The 23,447-nt window shown below is 53.0% G+C and overlaps 1 protein-coding gene across 1 annotated transcript; it reads right to left on the bottom strand.

Annotated features, from left to right (window-relative positions):
• Window positions 1–2,773: 2,773 nt before the first annotated feature.
• On the bottom strand, window positions 2,774–21,290 carry LOC147098399 (histone H2A-like). The gene is made up of 3 exons (XM_085969974.1): window positions 20,931–21,290; window positions 18,733–18,777; window positions 2,774–2,785 (listed from the first exon to the last, which is right to left on the bottom strand). Exons 1-3 carry the CDS (start codon window positions 21,288–21,290, stop codon window positions 2,774–2,776), a joined length of 417 nt encoding a protein of 138 aa, XP_085826100.1.
• Between the last annotated feature and the right edge of the window lie 2,157 nt (window positions 21,291–23,447).

The following is a 23,447-nucleotide window of genomic DNA, read 5'->3' as shown; positions in this document are numbered from 1 at the left end:
TTACTCTATATCTGTCAGTTTCTATTTTCCGAGTGCCAGGTTTTAATCTTTACCTGTCAGTTTCTGGCATGGAAGTGTTTGTGGTCATTCTGTACCTGATAGTTTCTTTTGTGCGAGTGTGGCTTTATTCTATATCTGTGAGGCTCAAGTAACCGCATGTGACCTATTGGTGCTTCTAATACTTATATCTCTGGGAGGTGTGTGTGGGTTTTTGACTGTAATATTCAGTTACTGCCATGTGTGTGTGTGTTTTACTCTGTACCTCTCTGTCCCTTTGAAGTGAGTGTGATTTTTTTCTTGTAACATTCAGTGTCTGGTATCAAAATGTAGGCTTTATTTTGTACCTGGTTTTTCTAGTATGTGTGAATGTGTTGTATTATATATCTGTCAGTTTCTGTTATATGATTGAGGATTTTACCCTATTACTCACTGTCTCTGGAATGTGAGTGTGGGTTTTTCTCTGTCCCTATGAAGAGGGATTTGGGTGTCCTTTTACTCGAATCAGAGAAAGTTATCATGCAGGTACAATTAGAATGGTAAAAGGTATGTTTGCATTTATTGCAAAGGTGTTGCAGTAAAAGTATAACTTTGTGTTGCTGCAATTTTATAGGCCTTTGGTTATACCATAACTGGAGTACTTTGCACAATTTGGACTCCTTATCTAAGGCAGAATATACATGCTTTAGATGGGGTGTATCAAATGTTCACGAGATTGATTCCTAGGCTGTCCTATTAGGAGAGATTGATTATAATAGGCATATATTCTCTGGAATTTAGTAGAAGGAGAGGTGATCTCATTGAATCATTTCAAATTCTTAGTGTGTTTGCCAGGGGTAGATGCGGCGAGGCTGTTTCCACTGGCAGGAGAGTCTAGAACTAGGGTTCATAGGCTCATGATAAGGCATCGGACAATTAGGAATGAGTTGATGAGAAATGTATCCACTCAGAGTGTTGTGAATCTTTGGAATTCTCTACTGCATGGGGCTGTGAATGCTCAGCCGATGAGTGTATTCAAGACTGAGATAATATATTTTGGGGCACTAAGGGAATCAAGGGATATAGGGACAGGTTGGGATATTGGAGTTGTGGCAGAAGATCAGATATGGGCCCAGAAATTCGGGTCTCCACGGGTGAGTACTCACGGGGTACTCACCCATAAGCCCAATGGAAGTGCCAGTTTCCTGCATGCACTGAGCATGCGTGGGAAACCGGCACTTCCGTTCTGCTGAAAGAAGGGGTTCAGAGTTCAAACGCGTGCACCGGAGAGGCTGCGCGTGCGCATCGAACTTAGGTTTTTTTGCAGATTTTCCCAGGAGGGTAAGTTTCCAGAAGTTACACATGTAAAAAGCAGGCGTAAGGCCTGCTTATTACAAGGTAAGTGGTGAATTAATTAAAATTAAAACATTTTTTCCACAGGTTTATTATTTTTAAATACTTTAAAGCAAGGTAAGTTTATTTTTAGCCCCGTTAGAAAATTAAATTATTTTTTTCAAAAATTTAAATTATTGTTTAAAATAGTTATTTCATGTAATTTATAGTTTATTTAAAAAATGTGATTAAAAAAAATAATTATTTGAAGATTTAGTTCTGTTTTGGGGCCATAGTATTTATAAGTCTTGACAGCTCTTCCTGTCAATCATATGAATGGAGCATTCCCTGCTCCGATTGGCTCCCCATGGCCCACGTGATCCCAAGGATGCATCGAACTAGCTGCACCCCTGGGATACGCAAGCACTGCGCGCCGGCAGCTGGACCAGGCCCCGGATCGGAATTCCATGGGGGCCCACAGCTCAACGGCCGGCGCGCAAGCTAAGTGCAGGTCGGGGGCTTACACCCGCGGGAAGCCCCCGACCCGAATTTCTGGGCTATAATCTTATTGAATGTAGGAGCAAGCTTGAGGGGCTTTATAACTATTTCTTACTTTCTTATAGCTGAGAGTCTCTTGATGTGATTGTGGATTTTATTCTGTTTCTGTCAGTCACTTGAATGTGAGTGTTGTGTTATTTCACTATCTTCAGTTTCTGGTATGGAAATGTTGGATCTTTAATGCACCTGTGATCTTCTGGTATGTGAGTTTCACTCTGTATCTGACAGTCTCTGGTATGTAAATTTGAGTTTCACTCTGTATATGACAGTCTCTGGTATGTGAGTGTGAGTTTCACTCTGTATCTGACAGTCTCTGGTATGTGAGTGTGAGTTTCACTCTGTATCTGACAGTCTCTGGTATGTGAGTGTGAGTTTCACTCTGTATCTGACAGTCTCTGATATGTGATTGTGGGTTTTACGCTGTACCTGTCAAATTCTGTTGTAAGAGTAAGGGTTTTGTTCAGTACCTGTCAGTTTCTGGGATGGGAGTGTGGAATTTAGTATGCATCTGTAAGTCACTGGTTTGTGAGTAATGGCATTAATCCCTAGCTGTTAATCACTGGTGCCTGAGTTTTTTTGTCCCCTTTATCATTCCGAGTCTGGAATTTGTGTGTGGTCTTTACTCCGTAACTGTCAGTCTCTGGGATTATATTCTTTATCTGTCAGCTTCTGCTGTGTGAGTGTGTGTTTCACTCTGTACCTGTCATGGGGCCATGCATTCACGGGGCCATTTTGCTAGGGTTTCGGTCGTGGACCGAAGTGCAGGAAACCTATCAAAGGACTCGAGGCCGGGTAGAACTCGAAAGATGCTTAACTTGATACTCGAAAACACAGAGACATGGTAACACTCGAGGGATGGTTCCTTGAGACTCGAGAACATAGAGACAGGTAACACTCGAAAGGAGATTCACTTGTGACTCTAAAACACAGAGACATAGTAACACTCGAAAGGAGATTCCTTGAATCTTGAAAACACAGAGACTCGAGAGAGAGAGCTGCTACCTGCAGGCAGGCGAACCCAGGACTGAGCCAAGAGGACAGGAAACAGGAAGCTTAAATACAGGCCAGAGTGGTCACGTGACATTATTAATCAAATGAGACAGAGGACAAGACAAGGGCAAACCTCACAGCTTTATTCCTTCTCTGCCTTGCTCTCTGTGCTGCTGGTTCAAGCTGCAGCAGAGTGGAAAGTGGTGGTCTCCTTGACCAGGGAGTGGAGGAGAAGGAGAGACCCCAGACCACCACTACCACAAACCAGCAACAACAGCTACAACTGAGGTGCCTGGAGAGAGGAGGACGGAGGGAGAAGGAGGCCAACATCTACAAGAGGAGAGGCCTTTCCACCACTGCCTCCCCAAATTGGCCTCCATTCCGGGAGAGGGAGAGAGGGGAGCGAAACAGCATCGACACCAACTGCTTGGAAGGAGGGAAGGAGCAACTTCTTCTGCTGAACATCTGCAGGTGGGTGTCATTTGATGCATTCCCCAAAAGACTTTGTATTGTAGGTGGGGGGAGGAAAGAAGACCGGCCGGAACACCAAAGGGTGTCTGTGTGTGTGTGTGTGGCTCTTGTAGAATACTAGGCCAAACACACTACTAATAAGCACCCCTTCTATTGCCTGGCCTGGGACAGCTGGAGCTGCCTAGGTGAAGCCTTTAAATCATTAATACATCATTAAGACCTGGTGTAGGGCTGAGCCTGGGCATTCTCCAGCTTTCCCAGGTGAAGACATCTTCTCCCCCTGCCAGAAGAACACCTTTCAGAGACTTTATTTTTTTCCATCGGGGAGTGCACCCCTGCTGACACCCACCCACCTACCATCCTGAGTGGCGACCCTGCCTTTGCGGCCTCCCTCCTTCCCACCCCCCCTCTCTCTCTCTCTTTGTCTCTCTCTGCTCTCTCTCTCAAGAGGCACCTCTTTTCCAACTTTTAATTAATTGCCACTTGAGCAGAGGGGAGAAGGCCCCTCTCCCAATTCTAATCAATAAGGGGAGAGGTGGGCCTTTAATTTAACAGCTCTCTCTGCTCAAGGGAGGACTTAAAAAAAACAACTGGAGGCCATCTTCAACATCTCAAGGCCTGTGACTTGGGGTGGGTGTAGCCCTTTATATAAACCACCCCATAATGGCATCTACTTCTTCGCCGGTGGTGGGGCCGGCTAGGTCATATGCGGCAGTGGCAGCCACAGCCATGGCTGCTCCCGCTGCTTCTGCCGCCCCGTCACCTTTCTTCTTAATAACTAAAAAGCTTGGGGTGAAGAGCTACACCCACTCCACAATGACAATTGAGGCGTGCGTAAAGGCCATGGCTGGGGTTGTCAGCCCTTCAGCCATCCTCGCCACCTCAAAAATATACGGGAAGGCTGTGTTCTTCCTGGGGTCAGAGCGGGCGGTGTCCCTGGCCGTCACCAAGGGGCTCACTGTGGGTGGACCTTCCTGCCGGTGGAGCCTCTCGAGGCCACCACGCGGAGGATCGTTGTTTCCAACATCCCGCCCTATATTCCTGGTGAGCTCCTCCTCCCCCACTTGCGCCAACTTGGGGAGGTGAGGTCGGGGATCGCACCTATCCCGCTCGGCTGCCGGGAAGCCAGCCTTCGGCACGTCTTGTCATTCCGGCGCCAGGTCTTTATTCAGCTGGCACGGGAGGAGGACACCGACAGGGCATTTGTCGTCCTCCTTGAGGGGACCGCCTATCGCGCCTTTTGGACGGTGGATGGTGTGCGGTGCCATGCCTGCAAGGAGGTGGGGCACATTCGGAAAAACTGCCGCGCCTCCAAGGCCGCCGGATCGTCTGGTGCGGCCAAGGTGGGCGCCGCCGCTGCTCCTCTCCCCGGGTCTGGCCGCACCTCCCAAACAACCGATGCGCGGTCATTGTCGGAGGCCGATGCCATCAAGGCCTCCGGCAGGGGGGAGCGAGTGCGTCCGGGCGGAAGGAAGGTGCGGGGGAAAGCCAAACACCTTAGGGTGGGTCCCCCCGGGGAGGGCGAGCCCTTGAACCTGGAGCCCCTGTCACCCACGCTCATCGCGGAGTTGGTCGGTGCAGACGATGGTGGGAGGGACCTCGTGCCCGAGCCTGTGGTCGCGACCGCTGAGGCGGAAACGTTAATACCTGCGGCCGGGCTCGGGCCCGAGGGACCCGACAAACCTGCTCCACCGGAGGGAGCAGAGGAGGGGGCCCCTGCAGACATGGAGGTCTCCCTCGCTCCCTCCGCGTTAAAAAGAAGGCGCGACCCCCTGGAAGAGGAGGAGGACCGGGAGGAGGAAGCTCCCCCCGGGCAGGGGGAGTCGTCACCCGCCATGGATACTGTGCCCCCCCCCCCACTTTAACCATCACCAGCGATCGGCAGGGGTCGCCTGTCCCTCGGGAGGCTGAGGCAGATGTGTCTGTCCAGCACGTGCATCCCGGGGATGGGGACGAGACCCTGCCCATGGGGGGGGTCACGGAACAACCCGCGGCAGAAATTGATATTCTTTCGGTGCTGTTACCCCTTGCCGGGTCGGGCGGCCTGGGGTCTGGTTCGGGCGAGCTGGAAGAAACTGAGCTCGCCCAATGCGACCCGGACATTTCCCAGGGGCTGCTCGACCTGGCTGAAATTTTAGTTCAGGACACCCCATCCGCTGGGTCAGAGACTGGTGGCGAGGAGGAGGAAGGCCCCCTGACTGTGCCTCTGGCGCCGGACGTCCTGGCAGAATTTCAATTTGTTTTCTCCCCGATTTCTCCGGGTGTTCTAGCATCTGTGGCAGAGGGGGACTCCGAACCGCCGCCGTCTTCTAGCCCGGCACCCCCGGAGGAGCCCAGGGAGGAATCCTCTGCCACCGATCCTGGGGGTGGGATCCAGGTGGAGGCGGGGCCGGCCGATGCGGCCGAGCCGTTCGCTGTGCACTGCGTGACGGATGGGTCGGCCGCTGGTGGCGATCCCCCGGAGGAGGACAGGGACTCGGTGATGGGCGCGGAGGATGAGTTGGATTCCATCGCCGATGAGGCGATGGATGACCTCGTGCCCCTCGCCGAGTCTCCCCTCATTCCCGTCAGGGAACTCCGGGATTTTGTGGCCGTGTGCCAGGGTCGTCAAAACAAGACCCGGCTGGCCCTTGCCAGGTGGTCGGAGCTGGCGCTGCTCATCGGGTCGGTCCGCGCCACCGTCAAGACCATGGGTGCGGACGCGGACGTGAGCCCGCTTGAGCTGCGTTGGCTCAGGTCGTTCCTCACTGGGCTGCCGAAGGAGTGGCGGTCGACTAGCGGCTGCGCTCCCTCCCCCTGTTAGGTGTAGGTAGAGGTTGCACTATGCTTCTGAGATGAAGATAACCATAGCCAGCCTCAACATCAACGGCAGCAGGGAGGCTCGCCGCAGATTTAATAACCTTTCGGTCCTTCGGGACGGGAAGTATGCGGTGTGCTTCCTGCAAGAAACCCACACTGTTCCGGGAGACGAGGCCACGTGGCTCCTGGAGTGGCAAGGAGGGGTCAGTATGAGTCACCTCTCCAGCGTTTCCAGCGGGGTGGCTATCTTGCTGGCCCCGCATTTTCAGCCGGAGATCTTGGGGGTCAAGGAGCACGTGCCAGGCCGCTTGCTCCAGGTCACTGTTCGCCTGGGGGGCATGCCGCTCCATCTAGTGAACGTGTACGCCCCTCAGGCTGGTGCGCAGCAAATGCGCTTCTTTGAAGAAGTGTCCGCTCTTCTGGGCTCCATCGATGCGGGTGGGTGCGTCATCCTCGGGGGGGATTTTAACTGCACCCTCGAGGCGAGGGACCGTTTGGCCCCCCAGCGATGCCCAGCGCCGATGGAGAAGTTGAGGGACCTGGTCAGGTCCTTCGACTTGGTGGACGTCTGGCGAAATCTTCATCCCGACTCCAGCGCCTTCACTAGCGTGAGGTCTGGAGGAGGATGGTCCAGAATCGACCGCCTTCATATTTCCCGGGCGTACGTCTCCTGCGTTCTGGCGGCTTCCATGCGGCCGGTGCCATGCACGGACCACCACCTGGTGTGGGCGAAGCTCGTTCCGCTGCGCGCGCGGGGGTGTCCGCGTACTGGCATTTTAACAACCTGCTGCTGGAGGACGCGCGGTTCCAGGATTCGTTTTGTCAGTTCTGGGCCGACTGGAGCAGGAAGCAGGGGGGCTTCCCCTCCTGGAGGCTGTGGTGGGACGTGGGCAAGGCTCACGTCCGTCTCTTCTGTCAGGAGTACACGAAGGGGTCGACCAAGAGGCGGGAGGCCCGGGTCGGGCGGTTGGAGAAGGAGGTGCTCGACCTGGAGTCCCGTCTCGGTCAAGTCGTCGAGGACCTGACCCTGCGGAAGGTGTACGAAGAGAAGAAGGGCGCGCTGAAGGACCTGCAGCCCGTCGGGTCCCGAGGCTCATACGTGAGGTCGCGGATCCAGTTCCTGCGGGACCTGGACTGCGGCTCCCCCTTCTTCAACTCGCTGGAAAAAAGACGGGGGTTCCGTAAGCAGCTCTTGGGGCTGCTGGCCGACGACGGATCTCTGGTCTCGGATCCGGAGGGAATCAGCGTGGAGGCCCGCACCTATTATGGGGCTCTGTTCTCTCCGGATCCGTCCAGCGAGGATGCGTGAAGAGTTTTGTGGGAGGACCTGCCGAAGGTCGGCCTGGAGGGCGCCGAAAAATTGGACGCTCCTCTGAGTCTGGAGGAGCTGGCCGGCGCCCTCCACCAGCTCTCCAGAGGAAAGTCCCTGGGGCTGGACGGGCTGACCGTGGAGTTCCACAGGGTGTTCTGGGACATCTTGGGGGGCGACTACGCGCGGGTCCTGGGGGAAAGTTTGGCGACCGGGGAGATGCCCCTCTCTTGGCGCAGGGTGGTTATTGTCCTGCTGCCTAAGAAGGGCGATCTCCGCCTCCTTAAGAACTGGTGTCCAGTCTCCCTCCTCAGCACGGACTACAACATTTTTGCCAGGGCCATGTCTGCTCGCCTAGGCGCTGTGCTGGCCCACATGATCCACCCCGACCAGTCCTACACGGTCCCGGGCTGGACCATCCACAATAACATCCATCTGGTCCGGGACCTGGTCCACCTTTCCCAGAGGGCTGGTCTGTCAGTCGCCTTCCTTTCCCTGGATCAGGAGAAGGCGTTCGACAGGGTGGATCATGAGTATCTCTTCGGGGCTCTGCGCGCATTTCGGGTTCGGGACGCATTTTGTCGCCTGGATCCGACTTCTGTACGCTGCCGCAGAGTGTCTGATTAAAGTTAACGGGTCCTTGACGGTGCCCCTTCGCTTCGGGAGGGGAGTGCGTCAGGGATGCCCCATGTCCGGTCAGTTACACGCCGTTTGCATAGAGCCTTTCCTGCGCCTCTTGCGGAAGAGGTTTGATGCGCTATCAATTACTCATAAAAGACGGAGAGTTAGGAGAGTAACTGAAGGCTTTTATTAGCAAAGAACAGAGCATGCCTCTCGTGGTTGACTGGGTTCCAAGAAGGCAGGGGGCTGCAGGTCAATCACCTTTATACCTGGACCTGTGGGTGGAGCCAGCCGAGACATGTTGAGGCATGCATAGGTACAACAGTGTGCAACAACAACAACAACAGTGAATAACAATAACAGTGGTTTACCACATTCACCCCTTGTTTAAAATTGAGTCCGGCGGGGTGAAGTGTACTAAAGGTTCGTGTAAGTAAGTCTATCAGGTGGCTTTGTATGCCGTCCTGATCGTCGTGGTGGCGGCGGTGATGGTGCAGCATCCAACGTTGAATCTGGCGTCTCATGGAGTGGTTGGGTGGTCAATGACGGGTCCTGGGGCTGCGGCATGCCGTCTAGCGGGGTTGGGTTGTGGGTAGTGGTGGATGGCAATGGTAGTGTTTCAGGGGCACCCAGAGGTGCGAGATCTCGTGTGGGGGCTGTGTCCTCCCGCCCGTCCGGGTACGCTACGTAAGCGTACTGGGGGTAGGCGTGGTTAGTGGTGGGTGGCGAGGGAGGTGTTTCGGGAGCACCCGAAGGTGCGAGGTCTCATATGGAGACTGTGTCCTCCCGCCCATCCAGGTACACCACGTAACCATACTGAGGGTTGGCATGGAGGAGGCTCACCCTCTCGACCAGGGGGTCCGTCTTATGGGACCTCATGTGCTTCCGCAGTAGGACGGGTCCTGGAGAAGTCAGCCATGTCGGTAACGAGATCCCCAATGTGGACTTCCTGGGGAAGGAGAACATTCTCTTGTGAGGGGTAGCATTGGTGGCTGTACAGAGCAGTGACCGAATGCAATGGAGCGCCGCAGGGAGGACTTCCTGCCAGCAAGAGGTCGGAAGGCCCTTAGATTTCAAGTTTAAAAGGACTGCCTTCCAGACAGTCGCATTCTCCCTTTCCACCTGGCCATTCCCCCGGGGGTTGTAGCTGGTGGTTCTGCTTGTAGCGATACCTCTCGAGAGCAGGTATTGCCGGAGTTCGTCGCTCATAAAGGATGAGCCCCTGTCGCTATGAATATAGCTAGGGAAACCGAACAAGGCGAAGAGGTCATTCAGACATTTAATGACCGTGGTACTGGTCATGTCTGAGCAAGGGATGGCAAACGGGAAACGGGAGTACTCATCAATTATGTTGAGGAAGTACACATTGCGGTCGGAGGAGGGGAGGGGCCCTTTAAAATCGACGCTCAGCCGTTCAAAGGGGCGTGTGGCTTTGATCAGGCTTGCTCTGTCTGGCCTATAAAAATGCGGTTTGCACTCGGTACAGATTTGGCAGTTCCTGGTCATGGTCCTGACCTCCTCGATGGAGTAGGGCAGGTTACGGGATTTGATGAAGTGAAAAAACCTGGTGACCCCCGGGTGGCAGAGGTCATTGTGGAGGGTCTTCAGTCTATCGACCTGCGCGTTGGCGCATGTACCACGTGATAGGGCATCTGGGGGCTCATTGGGTTTCCCGGGCTGGTACAAGATATCGTAATTGTAGGTGGAGAGTTCGATTCTGCACCTCAAGATCTTGTCGCTCTTGATTTTGCCCCTCTGCTTATTATTAAACATAAAAGCTACTGAACGCTGGTCAGTGTGCAGGGTAAATCGTTTTCCGGCCAGGTAATGCCTCCAATGTCGCACAGCTTCCACAATGGCCTGGGCCTCCTTTTCGACAGAGGAGTGACGAATCTCGGGGCCCTGGAGGGTCCTTGAGAAAAAGGCCACGGGTCTCCCCGCCTGGTTAAGGGTTGCAGCTAGGGCAAAGTCGGATGCGTCGCTCTCCACTTGGAAAGGGATGGACTCATCCACTGCGTGCATTGTGGCCTTCGCAATATCTCCTTTTATGAGAGTGAAGGCTGCACAGGCCTCTGCTGTCAGGGGGAAGGAGGTGGACTTGATGAGGGGTCTGGCTTTGTCCGCATAGTTGGGCACCCACTGAGCATAGTACGAGAAAAACCCTAGGCATCTCTTCAGTGCTTTTTGGCAGTGGGGGAGGGGGAGCTCCATAAGGGGGCGCATCCTGTCGGGGTCGGGGCCGATGACTCCGTTCTCCACTACACAGCCAAGAATGGCAAGGCGCTTGTTACGAAACATACATTTGTCCTTGTTGTATGTTAGGTTCAGCCGTTGGGCCGTACGGAGGAATTTCTCTAGATTAACATCATGGTCCTGCTGGTTGCGGCCGCAGATGGTGATGTTGTCTAGATAGGGGAAAGTGGCCTGGAGCGTGTTCTGGTCAACCATCCGGTCCATCTCCCGTTGGAAGACTGAAACCCCGTTGGTGACGCCGAAGGGAACTCTGAGGAAGTGGTAGAGATGACCGTCAGCTTCAAAAGCTGTGTACTGGCGGTCCTCAGCCCTGATGGGGAGCTGGTGGTATGCCGATTTCAGATAATTCGTCGAGAACACCCGGTATTGTGCTATCTGATTGACGATGTCAGATATGCGGGGGAGTGGGTATGCATCTAGCTGGGTGTAGCGATTGATCGTCTGGCTGTAGTCAATAACTAGGCGCTGTTTTTCGCCAGTCTTCACTACCACCACTTGTGCTCGCCAAGGGCTGGTGCTACTTTCAATAATCCCTTCCTTCAGGAGTCTTGCTACCTCGGATTTAATGAAGCTCCTATCCCCGGCACTGTAACGCCTGCTTTTGGTAGCGATGGGCTTACAGCCACGGGTGAGGTTAGCGAACAAGGAGGGGGGGGCGACTTTAAGGGTGGAGAGGCTGCAAATGGTGCGCGGCGGGCGATTTAAAAGCTGCTTGCTGCAGACTGTGAGTGGGGGGAGGGGTCCGTCGTACGCTAATGTGACACTCTTAAGGTGGCACTGAAAATCCAACCCCAGTAGAACGGCAGCGCAAAGATGGGGCAGGACCAGGAGTTTAAAATTTTTGTATTCTGTGCCCCTTACTGAAAGGGTCACTACACAGTAGCCACCGACGTCCGCTGACTGGGCTTTGGAAGCCAAAGAGATCCGATGTCGCGTCGGCAGGACCGGGAGAGAGTAACTGCGCACCGTGTCGGGGTGGATAAAGCTTTCCGTGCTCCCGCTGTCAAAAAGGCAGGTAGTGGCGCGGCCGTTTACCGTAATGTCCATCATGGACCTGGACAGTTGATGAGGGAAAGATTGGTCCAGCGTCACGGAGGCCAGCGTATGGTCGAGCGAGTCGATGTGGTTGTCAGATGAGGCGGTGGTTAAGTCTGGGTCCCCCGTGGTTGAAGTTGGAGACGTCCGAGATGGCGGACAAAATGGCGGCGCCCATGGTCTCGATCCCCACGCGGCTGGGGGAGCCCAAGATGGCAGACAAGATGGCTGCCCCCACGGTTTGCACGCGGCGCTGCTGGCGTTAGCGGTTTTACCTTTGCAGGTGCTGACATAGTGTCCTTTCTTCCCGCAGCCGGAGCAGGTAGCGTTTCTCGCCGGGCAGCGTGCTCTGGGGTGTTTTGCCTAGCCAGAAAAATAACATTTCTGTGCCTTGGACATCGCAGCAGCAGTTGAAGGTGGCGGTCCCATGACCCAAGTTTGTGGCGTCCACGTTGCGGAGCGGTTAGGGGAGAAGGCGTCCATATTCCTGTGGGCCGCGTCGAGCGAGAGCGCGAGGGACACTGCCTTTCTCAGGTCCATTTCTCCCTTTTCCAACAGTCTCTGCCGGGATTAGTCGGTCATTAGACCCGCAACGAAAGCATCTCGGATCAGTCCCTCCGTGTGTGCTGCGGCTGATACTTCTTTGCAATCGCAGTCTCGGCCGAGTATCCGTAGTGCCCGTAGGAAGGCCTCCACCGATTCCCCGGGCTGCTGTCTGCGGGATCTTAAGAGGTGCCTGGCATAGACCATATTTACCGGGCGTGCGTATTGCCCTTTTAGCAGATCGATAGCCGCCGCGTCGGTCGTCGCGTCCTGGATTATTGTATAAACTTGGTGGCTCACCTTTGAGGCCAGGATTTCCAACTTGTTTTCGTCCAGGGTCACAGTTGAGGCTTGCAGGTAGGCCTCAAAGCAACGCAGCCAATGCGCGAATTTGGTAGCCGAACCCGCTTCTTGGAACCCAGTCAACCACGAGAGGCATGCTCTGTTCTTTGCTAATAAAATTGATGCGCTATCAATTACTCATAAAAGGCGGAGAGTTAGGAGAGTAACTAAAGGCTTTTATTAGCAAAGAACAGAGCATGCCTCTCGTGGTTGACTGGGTTCCAAGAAGGCAGGGGGCTGCAGGTCAATCACCTTTATACCTGGACCTGTGGGTGGAGCCAGCCGAGACATGTTGAGGCATGCATAGGTACAACAGTGTGCAACAACAACAACAACAGTGAATAACAATAACAGTGGTTTACCACAAGGTTGACGGGATTGGAGGTGGTCCTCTCGGCTAACGCCAATGACGTGCTCCTCACAGTCACAGATCCCGCTGACTTGCGGAGGATGCGGGAATGCCAGCAGATTTACTCGGACGCATCCTCCACCAAGATCAACTGGGAGAAATGTTCCGGACTCCTGGTGGGTCAGTGGCGGGTGGACTCCCTGCCAGAGGAGTTCAGGCCCTTTGCCTGGAGCACCACGCACCTCCTCTACTTGGGAGTCTACCTTAGCCCTGCCGAGGACGCCTGGCCGGCGAACTGGCAAGAGTTGGAGGCCAAAGTCACCACTCGCTTAGGACGCTGGACAGGACTGCTCCAAGTGTTGTCCTACAGGGGTCGAGTGATGGTCATAAACCAACTGGTGGCCGCCATGGTGTGGTACCGGTTTGTCACTTTGATCCCTCCCCCTGTGTTTGTCGCCAAGATACAGAAGAAGCTCATCGACTTCATCTGGGACAAAAGGAAGCACTGGGTCTCTGCTGCGGTTCTGAGTCTCCCGCTTAGGGAGGGTGGTCAGGCGCTGGTGTGCCTTTGCACCCAGGCTGCGACTTTTCATCTTCAGACGCTGCAGAGATACCTGTATGTCGAGAATCCTCCAAGATGGTGTGCGCTGGCGACGTATTTTTTCCGCCAGCTGCACGGCCTCAATTATGACATGCAGCTCCTTTTTGTGAAAGTGGGCGGCACGCGTGCCGGCCTGCGGGAGCTGCCTGTCTTCTACCAGGAACTGCTATGGGTTTGGAACTACGTCGCTTCCAGGCGGAGCTCTCCCCCATCAGGAATGGCGGCTGTCCTTCGGGAGCCACTGTTCAGGAATCCGCACCTCCACGTCCGCGGGTTCGGGTGGCTGGCGGAATGCAGGGCTGTGCCTGGCAAGGTGACTAGAGTCGGGGACCTGCTCGATGGCGGAGGAGCGGGCTGCATGGCGCCGGAGGAGTTGGCGCGGCGCATGTCTTGGGCCAACATCCGGCTCGCGGTCAAAGCCATCGAGTCGATGATGCGCTTATCAATTAGTCCATAAATGGCGATGAATTAGGATAGTAATGAAAAGGTTTTTATTAACTAAAGAAGAGAGCATGCCTCTCGTGGGCGACTGGTTCCAAGAAGGAAGTGGGCTGCCGAGCAGCCACCTTTATACCAGGTCACGTAGGCGGAGCCAGCTAAGGCATGCATTGGTACACAGTGAGTAGCAAGAGGTAACAATGTGCCAATAACGATAACAGTAGTGAACCACAGTGAACAATAATGAAAACAATAACAGTGGTTTACCACATTCACCCCTTGTTTAAAATTGAGTCCGGCGGGGTGAAGTGTGCTAAAAGTTCATGTAGTTAAGTCTATCAGGAGGCCTTGTATGCCGTCCTGATCGTCGTAGCGGCGGCGGCGGTGGTGCAGTATCCAACGTCGAATCTGGTGTCTGAGTGGTCAACGAAAGGTCCTGGTGCTCCGGCATGCCGTCTACAGGGGTTGGGTTGGGAGAAGTGGTGGAGAATAACGGTGGTGATTCAGGGGTGCCCGAGGGTGCGAGGTCTCGTATGGAGACCGTGTCCTCCCGCCCGTCTGGTTATGCCACGTAGGCATACTGGGGGTTGGCGTGTAGGAGGTTCACCCTCTCGACCAGGGGGTCCATTTTATGGGTCCTCACATGCCTCCGCAGTAGGACGGGCCCAGGAGAAGTCAGCCATGTCGGTAGCGAGGTTCCCGATGTGGACTTCCTGGGGAAAACGAACATTTGCTCATGAGGGGTGGCATTAGTGGCAGTACAAAGCAGTGACCGGATGGAGTGGAGCACCGCAGGGAGGACCTCCTGCCAGCGAGAGGTTGGAAGGCCCTTAGATTTTAAGGCTAAGAGGACGGCCTTCCAAACCGTCGCGTTCACAGAATCACAGAATCACAGAAACCCCACAGTGCAGATAGAGGGCATTTCGGCCCATCGAGCCTGCACTGACACATATCCCACCCGATCCCCGTAACCCCTACACCAACACATATCCCACCCTATCCCCGTAACCCCACGTATTTAATCCCCCTAACACTAAGGGTCAATTTATCATAGCCAATCAACCTAACCCGCACATCTTTGGACTGTGGGAGGAAACCGGAGCGCCCGGAGAAAACCCATGCAAACACGGGGAGAATGTGCAAACTCCACATGTTCTCTCTTTCCACCTGGCCGTTCCCCCAGGGGTTGTAGCTGGTGGTCCTGCTCGTAGCAATACCTCTCGCGAGCAGGTACTGCCGAAGTTCGTCGCTCATGAAAGAGGAGCCCCGGTCGCTATGTATGTAGCTAGGGAACCCGAACAAGGCGAAGAGGTCATTCAGCCATTTGATGACTGTGGTACTGGTCATGTCTGGGCAAGGGATGGCAAAAGGGAAACGGGAGTACTCATCAACTATGTTGAGGAAGTACACGTTGCGGTCAGAGGAAGGGAGAGGCCCCTTAAAGTCGATGCTCAAGCGCTCGAAGGGGCGGGTAGCCTTGATCAGGCGTGCTCTGTCTGGCCTATAAAAATGCGGTTTGCATTCGGCACAGGTTTGGCAGTTCCTGGTCATAGTCCTGACCTCCTCGATGGAGTAGGGCAGGTTGCGGGCCTTAATGAAGTGGCAGAATCTGGTGACCCCGGGGTGGCAGAGGTCATTGTGGAGGGTCCCCAGTCTATCAACCTGCGCGTTGGCGCATGTACCTCGTGATAGAGCATCTGGGGGCTCATTGAGTTTCCCGGGCCGGTACAAGATATCGTAATTATAGGTGGAGAGTTCAATTCTCCACCTCAAGATCTTGTCGTTCTTGATTTTGCCCCTCTGCTTATTATTGAACATAAAAGCAACTGAACGCTGGTCAGTGAGAAGGGTAAATCGTTTTCCGGCCAGGTAATGCCTCCAGTGCTGCAGTGCTTCCACAATAGCCTGGGCCTCCTTTTCGACAGAGGAGTGTCGAATCTCGGGGCCCTGGAGGGTCCTTGAGAAAAAGGCCACGGGTCTCCCCGCCTGGATAAGGGTTGCAGCTAGGGCGAAGTCGGATGCATCGCTCTCCACTTGGAAAGGGATGGACTCATCCACTGTGTGCATTGTGGCCTTCGCAATATCACTCTTGATAAGAGTGAAGGCTGCACCCACCTCTGATGTCAGGGGGAAGGAGGTGGACTTGATGAGGGGTCTGGCTTTGTCTGCATAGTTGGGCACCCACTGAGCGTAGTAAGAGAAAAACCCCAGGCATCTCTTCAGTGCTTTTTGGCAGTGGGGGAGGGGGAGCTCCATAAGGGGGCGCATTCTGTCGGGCTCGGGCCCAATGACTCCGTTCTCCACTACGCAGCTGAGGTTGGCAAGGCGCGCGGTGCGAAACATACATTTCTCCTTATTGTATGTTAGATTCAGCCGCTGGGCCGTACGGAGGAATTTCTCTAGATTAACGTCATGGTCCTGCTGGCCGTGGCCGCAGATGGTGACGTTATCCAGATAGGGAAATGTGGCCTGCAGCGCGTTCTGGTCGACCATCCGGTCCATCTCCCTTTGGAAGACCGAAACCCCGTTGGTGACGCCAAAGGGAAGTGGTAGAGGCGGCCGTTTGCCTCGAAGGCAGGATACTGGCAGTCCTCATGGCGGATAGGGAGTTGGTGGTATGCTGACTTAAGGTCAATGGTGGAGAATACCCTGTATTGCGCAATCTGATTGACCATATCAGATATGCGGGGAAGGGGGTACGCGTCCAGCTGGGTGTACCGGTTTATGGTTTGGCTGTAGTCAATGACCAGGCGGCGTTTATCGGCGGTCTTAACGACTACAACCTGGGCTCGCCAGGGGCTGGTGCTCCCTTCGATAATGCCCTCCTTCAGGAGCCGCTCCACCTCAGCGCTAATAAAAGCTCTGTCCCCGGCGCTGTACCGCCTGCTCTTGGTAGCGATGGGTTTACAGTCGCGGGTGAGGTTAGCGAACAAGGGAGGGGGGGGTACTTTGAGTGTGGAATGGCTGCAAGTGGTGCGCGGCGGGCGATTTAAGAGCTGTTGGTTGCAGACTGTGAGTGGGGGGAGGGGTCCACCGTATGCCAATGTGACACTTTTGAGGTGGCACTGAAAATCCAACCCTAGCAGAACGGCAGCGCAAAGACGGGGCAGGACAAGAAGTTTGAAATTTTTATATTCGGTGCCCCTAACCGAAAGGGTCACCACACAGTAGCCGCCGACATCCGTTGAATGGGACTTGGACGCCATAGAAATCCGATGGCGCATTGGCAGGACCGTGAGGGAGTGGCTACGCACCGTGTCGGCGTGAATAAAACTCCCCGTGCTCCCGCTGTCAAACAGGCAAGTAGTGGCGCGGCCGTTTCCAGTAATGTCCATCATGGACCTGGACAGATGATGAGGGAGAGCTTGATCCAGCATAACGGAGGCCAGTGTATGGCTGAGTGAGCCGATATGGTCGTCAGATGAGACGGTGGTCGAGTCTGGAGACAAAATGGCGGTTGAGTGCGGCGGGCAAAATGGCGGCGGCCATGATTCCGATCCTCACGCGGCTGGAGGTGCACAAAATGGCGGAGAAGATGGCTGCCCCCACGGTTCACACGCGGCGCTGCTGGCATTCGCGGGTTTCCCTCTGCAGGCGTTGGCGTAATGGCCTTTCTTCCCACAGCCAGAGCAGGTAGCGGTCTTCGCCGGGCAGCGCACTCTAGGGTGTTTTAACTGGCCACAGAAGTAGCATTTTGCGCCTGGTTACGGGACATCGTTGCAGTAGTTGGTACCGGGGGCGGCGGTCCCAGTTGATTTCGGGACATTGCTGCAGTAGTTGGTACCGGGGGCGGTGGTCCCACATCCCAATGTCGCGATGGCCATGGTGCGGCACCGTTATGTGAGTATGCTTCGAGGTTTCGGTGGGCCGCATCTAGTGAGAGCGCGAGGGCTACGGCCGTCTTCAGGTCGAGCTCCTTGCTTTCGAGCAGTCTCTGCCGGGAGTAGTCGGACTGGAGGCCCTTAACGAAGGCATCAGATAAGTCCCTCCGCGTGTGCCGCAGCCGTTACCGCCTTACAGTCGCAGTCCCTGCAGAGCGTCTGTAACGCCCGTAAAAATGCCTCTACCGATTCCCCCGGTTGCTGCCTGCGGGATCCCAGGAGGTGTCTGGCGTAGATCATATTCACTGGACGCGTGTATTGCCCTTTTAGCAGGTCAAGAGCGACCGTGTACGTAGTAGCGTCCCGGATGAGTGTATATACTTGAGGGCTCACCTGGGCGGTCAGAACTTTTAATTTGTTCTCCTCCGATGTCACGGCGGAGGCTTCTCGGAAGGATTCAAAGCAGCTCAGCCAGTGTTCGAAATTGGTAGCTGAACCCGCCGCTTGAGGGTCGAGGTCCAGGCATGCTGGTCTGAGGGCTCGCAGCAACGCCTGCTGTTGTTGCTGCTCAGGTCCCGACATTTTAATTTTAGTTAATAAAATTGATACGCTTAACAATTAGTCCATGAAAGGCGATGAATTAGGATAGTAATGAAAAGGTTTTTATTAACTAAAGAACAGAGCATGCGTCTCGTGGGCGACTGGTTCCAAGAAGGAAGTGGGCTGCCGAGCAGCCACCTTTATACCAGGTCACGTAGGCGGAGCCAGCTGAGGCATGCATTGGTACACAGTGAGTAGCAAGAGGTAACAATGTGCCAATAACGATAACAGTAGTGAACCACAGTGAACAACAATGAAAACAATAACAGTGGTTTACCACAGTCGATAAAAGCGACACTGCGCCCCGATGGCACAAGGTGCATCGAGGCTGCTCAAGCATGTGGGGCGATCCCGTCCGAGCTTTCCCCGTTCGGACAGAATTCCTTATCGGCGCCCAGCCCCAAAACTCCCCTCGGGAACCGGCGCCTCATAACTTGAGCCGCCTCGCGGAAATACCCTCCGTGCCTTTTCATTCCACACGGAGGGGTTTCCTGTACGGGCTGCTCCTGCACACTTTCCACTTTGTCATCTTCGCCTGCCATCCGGACACGCCGTGGCGTGCCGTCTTGCCTTCCGGCGGAGGTCCCCAATGGAAGGCTCTCTATGCGGGAGTCCTCCCTTGCTCTATTGGGGACTTGGCCTGGAGGGTGTTGCATGGAGCAGTCCCGAGCAATATATTGTTAAGTAGGTTCACGGACTCCCAGGCCGCCTGTTTGTTCTGCGGCCTGGAGGAGTCCGTGTTTCACATATATGTTGAATGTGAGAGGTTGCAGCCCCTCTTCCATTATTTGAAGGGGCTGCTCCTCGATTTTTGGTTGCACTTCAGTCCCACGCTCTTGATCTATGGTCACCCGGTGCGGAGGGGAGCGGGCAGGTTGGAGACCTCCTCGTGGGTCTGCTCCTGGGCCTGGCTAAAAAAGCCATCAATTGGTCCAGGCAGCGGGCGGTCGAGGGGGTCGTCCGGCCAGATTGCCTCCCTCTCTTCTGCGGCCATGTTCGCACCCGGGTGGCCCTGGAGATGGAGCACGCGGTGTCCGCTGGCACGCTCGAGGACATCCGTGACTGGTGGGCGCCGCGGGGACGGGAGTGCATAATTGATTTAAATAACCAAATTCTGATTTGATAACATTTATTTAAAGTTCTATTAGTTGCAGTGCATTTGTTTATTTTTTGATTGGTTCTACCAAAAGAGGAACAAAGGCTCTTCTAAGAGCCCAACACCGCCTCACAGAGAGAGCATTATGGGGTTACAAGTGACTCTTTGGGCCGGACCCTGTATTCTCCCCTCACAGTGGAATGCTCTTTTAGTCTTCCTGGGTGTCCATGCGCTCAGTGTTCTGTTTCCATTCAGCTTTTATATATCAGACAGATGGTGTGACGGGGAACCAGAGCTTTCCACCTCACAATAGTTTAAACCAAGCTTCTATGACAAGAGGCCAACTTGTGAGGTTATTCTCCTTCTGAAGTTTGCTTCCTGCGCAGATACTGTTGGGGATTGTGAAATTCAAGGGTTTAAGTAAAGTACTTGGATGGACTGTAATGTCTCCAGTTCCAACTCTCGGAGCCCGCTGCAACCTGAGGCTACTTCGGATTGGTCGCTTGATTGGAATCCCATTTCCTTAGTAGAATAAACTATTGACCTCAATTGATCAATTTTAAAATTAAGTTTGAAACATTCCACCAAATTCAAAAAAGAAAGATTTTATTTATAATTATTAAATTCAACCGAGACAGGCATTAAATTGGGGCAGTTTCACTAATTTACTGATAATGTCCTCACCAGGTTGACAGGACTTTAGCCGGAATGAATAAACTGACGAAGTCACTGCATTAAACAGGCGGCTCCTGCAGAGAGGCTGTGGGTGGCTCTTAAAGCAGCCGTTGTGATTTCCATATTTCTGTCAGTAAATTGTGGAGTTTTACTTGGAGCTGGCGTTCTTGGCCACCCCGTGCTTGGCCAGCTCCCCGGGCAGCACCAGACTCACGGCGGTCTGGATGTGTGTCCACAATCCGCACTCTCCAAACTATTAGACGTCTTTGTCATCTACTGGCTGAAAGCGAGTGCTGTAACAAGTGACAATGATTCAGCAGAAACCATTTTGATTTCGACAGATACCTCAGCACCGTGTTTATGTTCCGCTTAAAACCATTGCCAAGTAGTTTATTGGTCAAGCTGAAAGCTCCAAAAAACCATTAAAAGCAGATGGACGCGCTCACCAGATTTTAGTGTGAACATTGTGGTTGATCATTGAGTGTGGGATAGACACTTCCTCTGTCACTCTGGTACTATGTGGCAAGGTGAGATTCACTGCTGAATATGGGACAGATACTGTATCTGTCACTCTCTTGCAGTGTGTTAGTGCGGGATTGACAAAAGTGCATATGATAGACAACGCATCTGTCACTCTGCATTGTCAATGGCAAATTGGCTGTTGAAAAACGAGAGATACTGTATCTGACACTGTCTAGTACAATGTGACATTTTTAAATTGTCTGGTGAGGCTAAACTAGATACTTTATCTGTCACTCTCTGGTACTGTCTCAGTGTGCGATTTACAGGTGAGTATAGAAAATGCACTACCACTCACTCACTAGTACTTCTTTTGAGTGAGGGAATATTCGTTCATACAGGATACCAATTGTAAGTTACTCTGTGGCTGCGTTTGATTGTCAGGTGAGTGGTGGATAGATAACTTAATCGACAAATCTGTGAATTTCAAAGTAGAATTTAAAATTTAACATGTTAATTTAGATCTGAGATAATTGCGACCCATAGAACAGAACAGTATCCAGCCCTTTCAAAGATAATGTGGGTGGCTCTGAAAAGAGCCTTTGGGTTATTAGATTGAATCTTGTTCGCTTTACTTGCTCTTGGAGGTGGCAGAGCTGAATTTTCTTGGGCAGCAGCACCGCCTGGATATTAGGCAGCACCCCGCCCTGAGCGATGGTCACCTTTCCCAGCAGCTTGTTGAGCTCCTCGTCGTTGCGGATGGCCAACTGCAGGTGTCTGGGGATGATGCGCGTCTTCTTGTTGTCACGGGCCGCGTTGCCGGCCAGCTCCAGGATTTCAGCGGTCAGATACTCGAGCACAGCAGCCATGTACACCGGGGCTCCGGCACCCACACGCTCAGCGTAGTTGCCCTTTCGCAGGAGCCTGTGAACACGGCCCACAGGAAACTGCAGTCCGGCCCGGGATGAGCGGGACTTGGCCTTGGCCCGAGCTTTACCGCCGGTTTTTCCTCTTCCAGACATTTCCACAATTGATACGTTCAGAGAAAGAATGAAAATCTTCCCCCCATCTGCCCTTCTTTTACGTTCTGGAAGAATGCAGATAGCGAACTTGTGATTGGTCGCTCTGTGGTGAATTTTAATGGTGCTTTCCGGTGACCAATCACGGTCTGTTTTTCCCGCCAATGAAAAGTGAGTGGAAATAACTGTTCTCAACAGTCAGACCGCCAACGATTTTTTAATTTCAAAAAGCCCGCCAATATTTTCCTAAATGAGCGAATTAAGTTAATAAATTCACCATTAGCCAAATAATTCCGAACATTTTTTGTCTTCCTTTGTCTTGTTCCATTTCTCCCTTGCAAATTCCAGGCTGTTACAATTAGGATTAATTTCGGGTTCAAGTTCAAACTGTATCGGGCGGGCATCAATTTGCATTGATTCTGTAACGGGACACATTCCAGCTCAATCTTTGTAAAGTGATGATTCACAGATTACGATCGATCATTTGCACAGGCACTGGTGCGGGAGTGAAACCAGATCTGGGAGTCCTGCTGTAAGAAGGGAAGAGGGACAGAGGGTTTAAACTGTCCCCCGTTCTGGTCTCTAAGAAACCCCATTCTGGGTTTTTGCAATGTAGTAATTCTCGGGTTAATACAAGGATTGGCCACAAATGGCATTGAAAAAAATGAAAATGTGTTTGCAGAGATTGAGGTGACTGAAATCCGAGTCTCATCTCGAAAACAAGCTTTTAATTCGTCGGAAGGCGCTGCAAGTGAACGGGCCTAAGATCAAAGGGAAAGAGCGATCAGGGACCGTGTTTGTAGTTCTTATCAGCCGATCACAGAGGAAACGGCCTCCGCTGGCCGAGCTGGGGGAGCGGTGCTCGCAGGGGCCCTTCCCGTCGGTTTCAAAAGTGTGGGGGAGGGGGAGGCGTAGCTTGAATTTTAGCGCATGCTCAGACTTCTTTCTTATAACACTTAAATCAGCAAAAATGTGATTGTTTTACAAATCGCTTTTATCGTTCATTAAATGGGCCACATGGAGACGCTGTTAATTATCATCCGAATTACTGATAAAACGAGTGTGTGACCCGGACACTGGAGTGGGAGTGCCTGAACAGGTTCACACATTCCGTCAGTTGAGATTTTATTTTCACCCACAGGGTGGTGGGGGTCTGGAACTGTTTTGCCTGAAAGGGTGGGAGAGGCAGAAACCCTCATCGCATTTTTAAAAAAGTACTTGGATATGACCATAAGTGCCGTAAACTGCAAGGCTACGGACCAAGAGCTGTAAAGTGGGATTTGGCTGGATAGATTGTTTATGGCCGACACAGACACGATGGGCGGAATGGCCTCCTTCTGTGACGTAACTTTCTATACTATACATCGTAGAGACAGAGAGCTAGAGTAGACACACTCACATACCAAACCCTAAGAAATACGCAACATCTGTCACATCCCAGAATGTGACAGATAACGAGTAAAATCAACACCCACATAAATCCCAGACCAGAAACTGACAGGTACAGAAGTGCCGCCACCGATAAGGCTACGGCCGGCAGAGACGAATAGCCTCCTTCTGTGCCGTAAATGTCTACGATTCTATGAGTAAAGTGCATTAGACCCATCGAGCTTATATGCTGATTTAAATCACCTCCACACCTAAATTTGATTTGGAATAAAACATCGATCCACAGTGATCACAATGTAAATCCACAATCTATCTCCGCTGCCATCTATGTTTTCCAGTATATTGAAAACGAGTTGAGGGCTTGAATAGTTAACAGAGTGTCACAGAGCCTGGATGCTGATGGATCTGAGGGAGCCACAATGTATCTCTCGATCACCAGCAACACGGTTCTGGAGAACTCAAAGGAAATAACCGATTTTTGAAATGTGTTCTTTCACACTTCTCCCCTACTGCCTGCAATCGATGCACGTTGTGAATCTCCGCACATCCTCACTGTCAGGCTGTGTTTCCACTGTTCACTGAACAATAACAGACACGGTGAGATTGGAACTGAGTCAGGAACATTCACTGCTGATTTGGAGAAAGCAGCAATGATTTGAAAGTGCGAGGTGATTTACTTTCTATGTTACCTTACACTGTACACACACACAGCCCGAGAATGGCCTCTCCCTTTCCCCACTCACTCCATGTTCCGGAAATTGTTCCCGCCCC

This window comes from Somniosus microcephalus, chromosome 29 (genome assembly GCF_052327205.1).
Source record: "Somniosus microcephalus isolate GS21.2 chromosome 29, FLI_Smic_1.0, whole genome shotgun sequence".
NCBI lineage: Eukaryota > Metazoa > Chordata > Chondrichthyes > Squaliformes > Somniosidae > Somniosus > Somniosus microcephalus.
Note: the sequence above shows the minus strand (reverse complement) of the source record. Positions and strands in the feature narration are given on the sequence as shown.

Excerpts from the sequence above, each read along its gene's own strand:
- LOC147098399 (XM_085969974.1), bottom strand. The coding sequence starts at position 21,290 with ATGTCTGGAAGAGGAAAAACCGGCGGTAAAGCTCGGGCCAAGGCCAAG. Across the intron at positions 18,778-20,930 it reads CGGTGCTGCTGCCCAAGAAA|ACGGACTCCTCCAGGCCGCA; the intron begins ATTCAGCTCTGC and ends TATATGTGAAAC.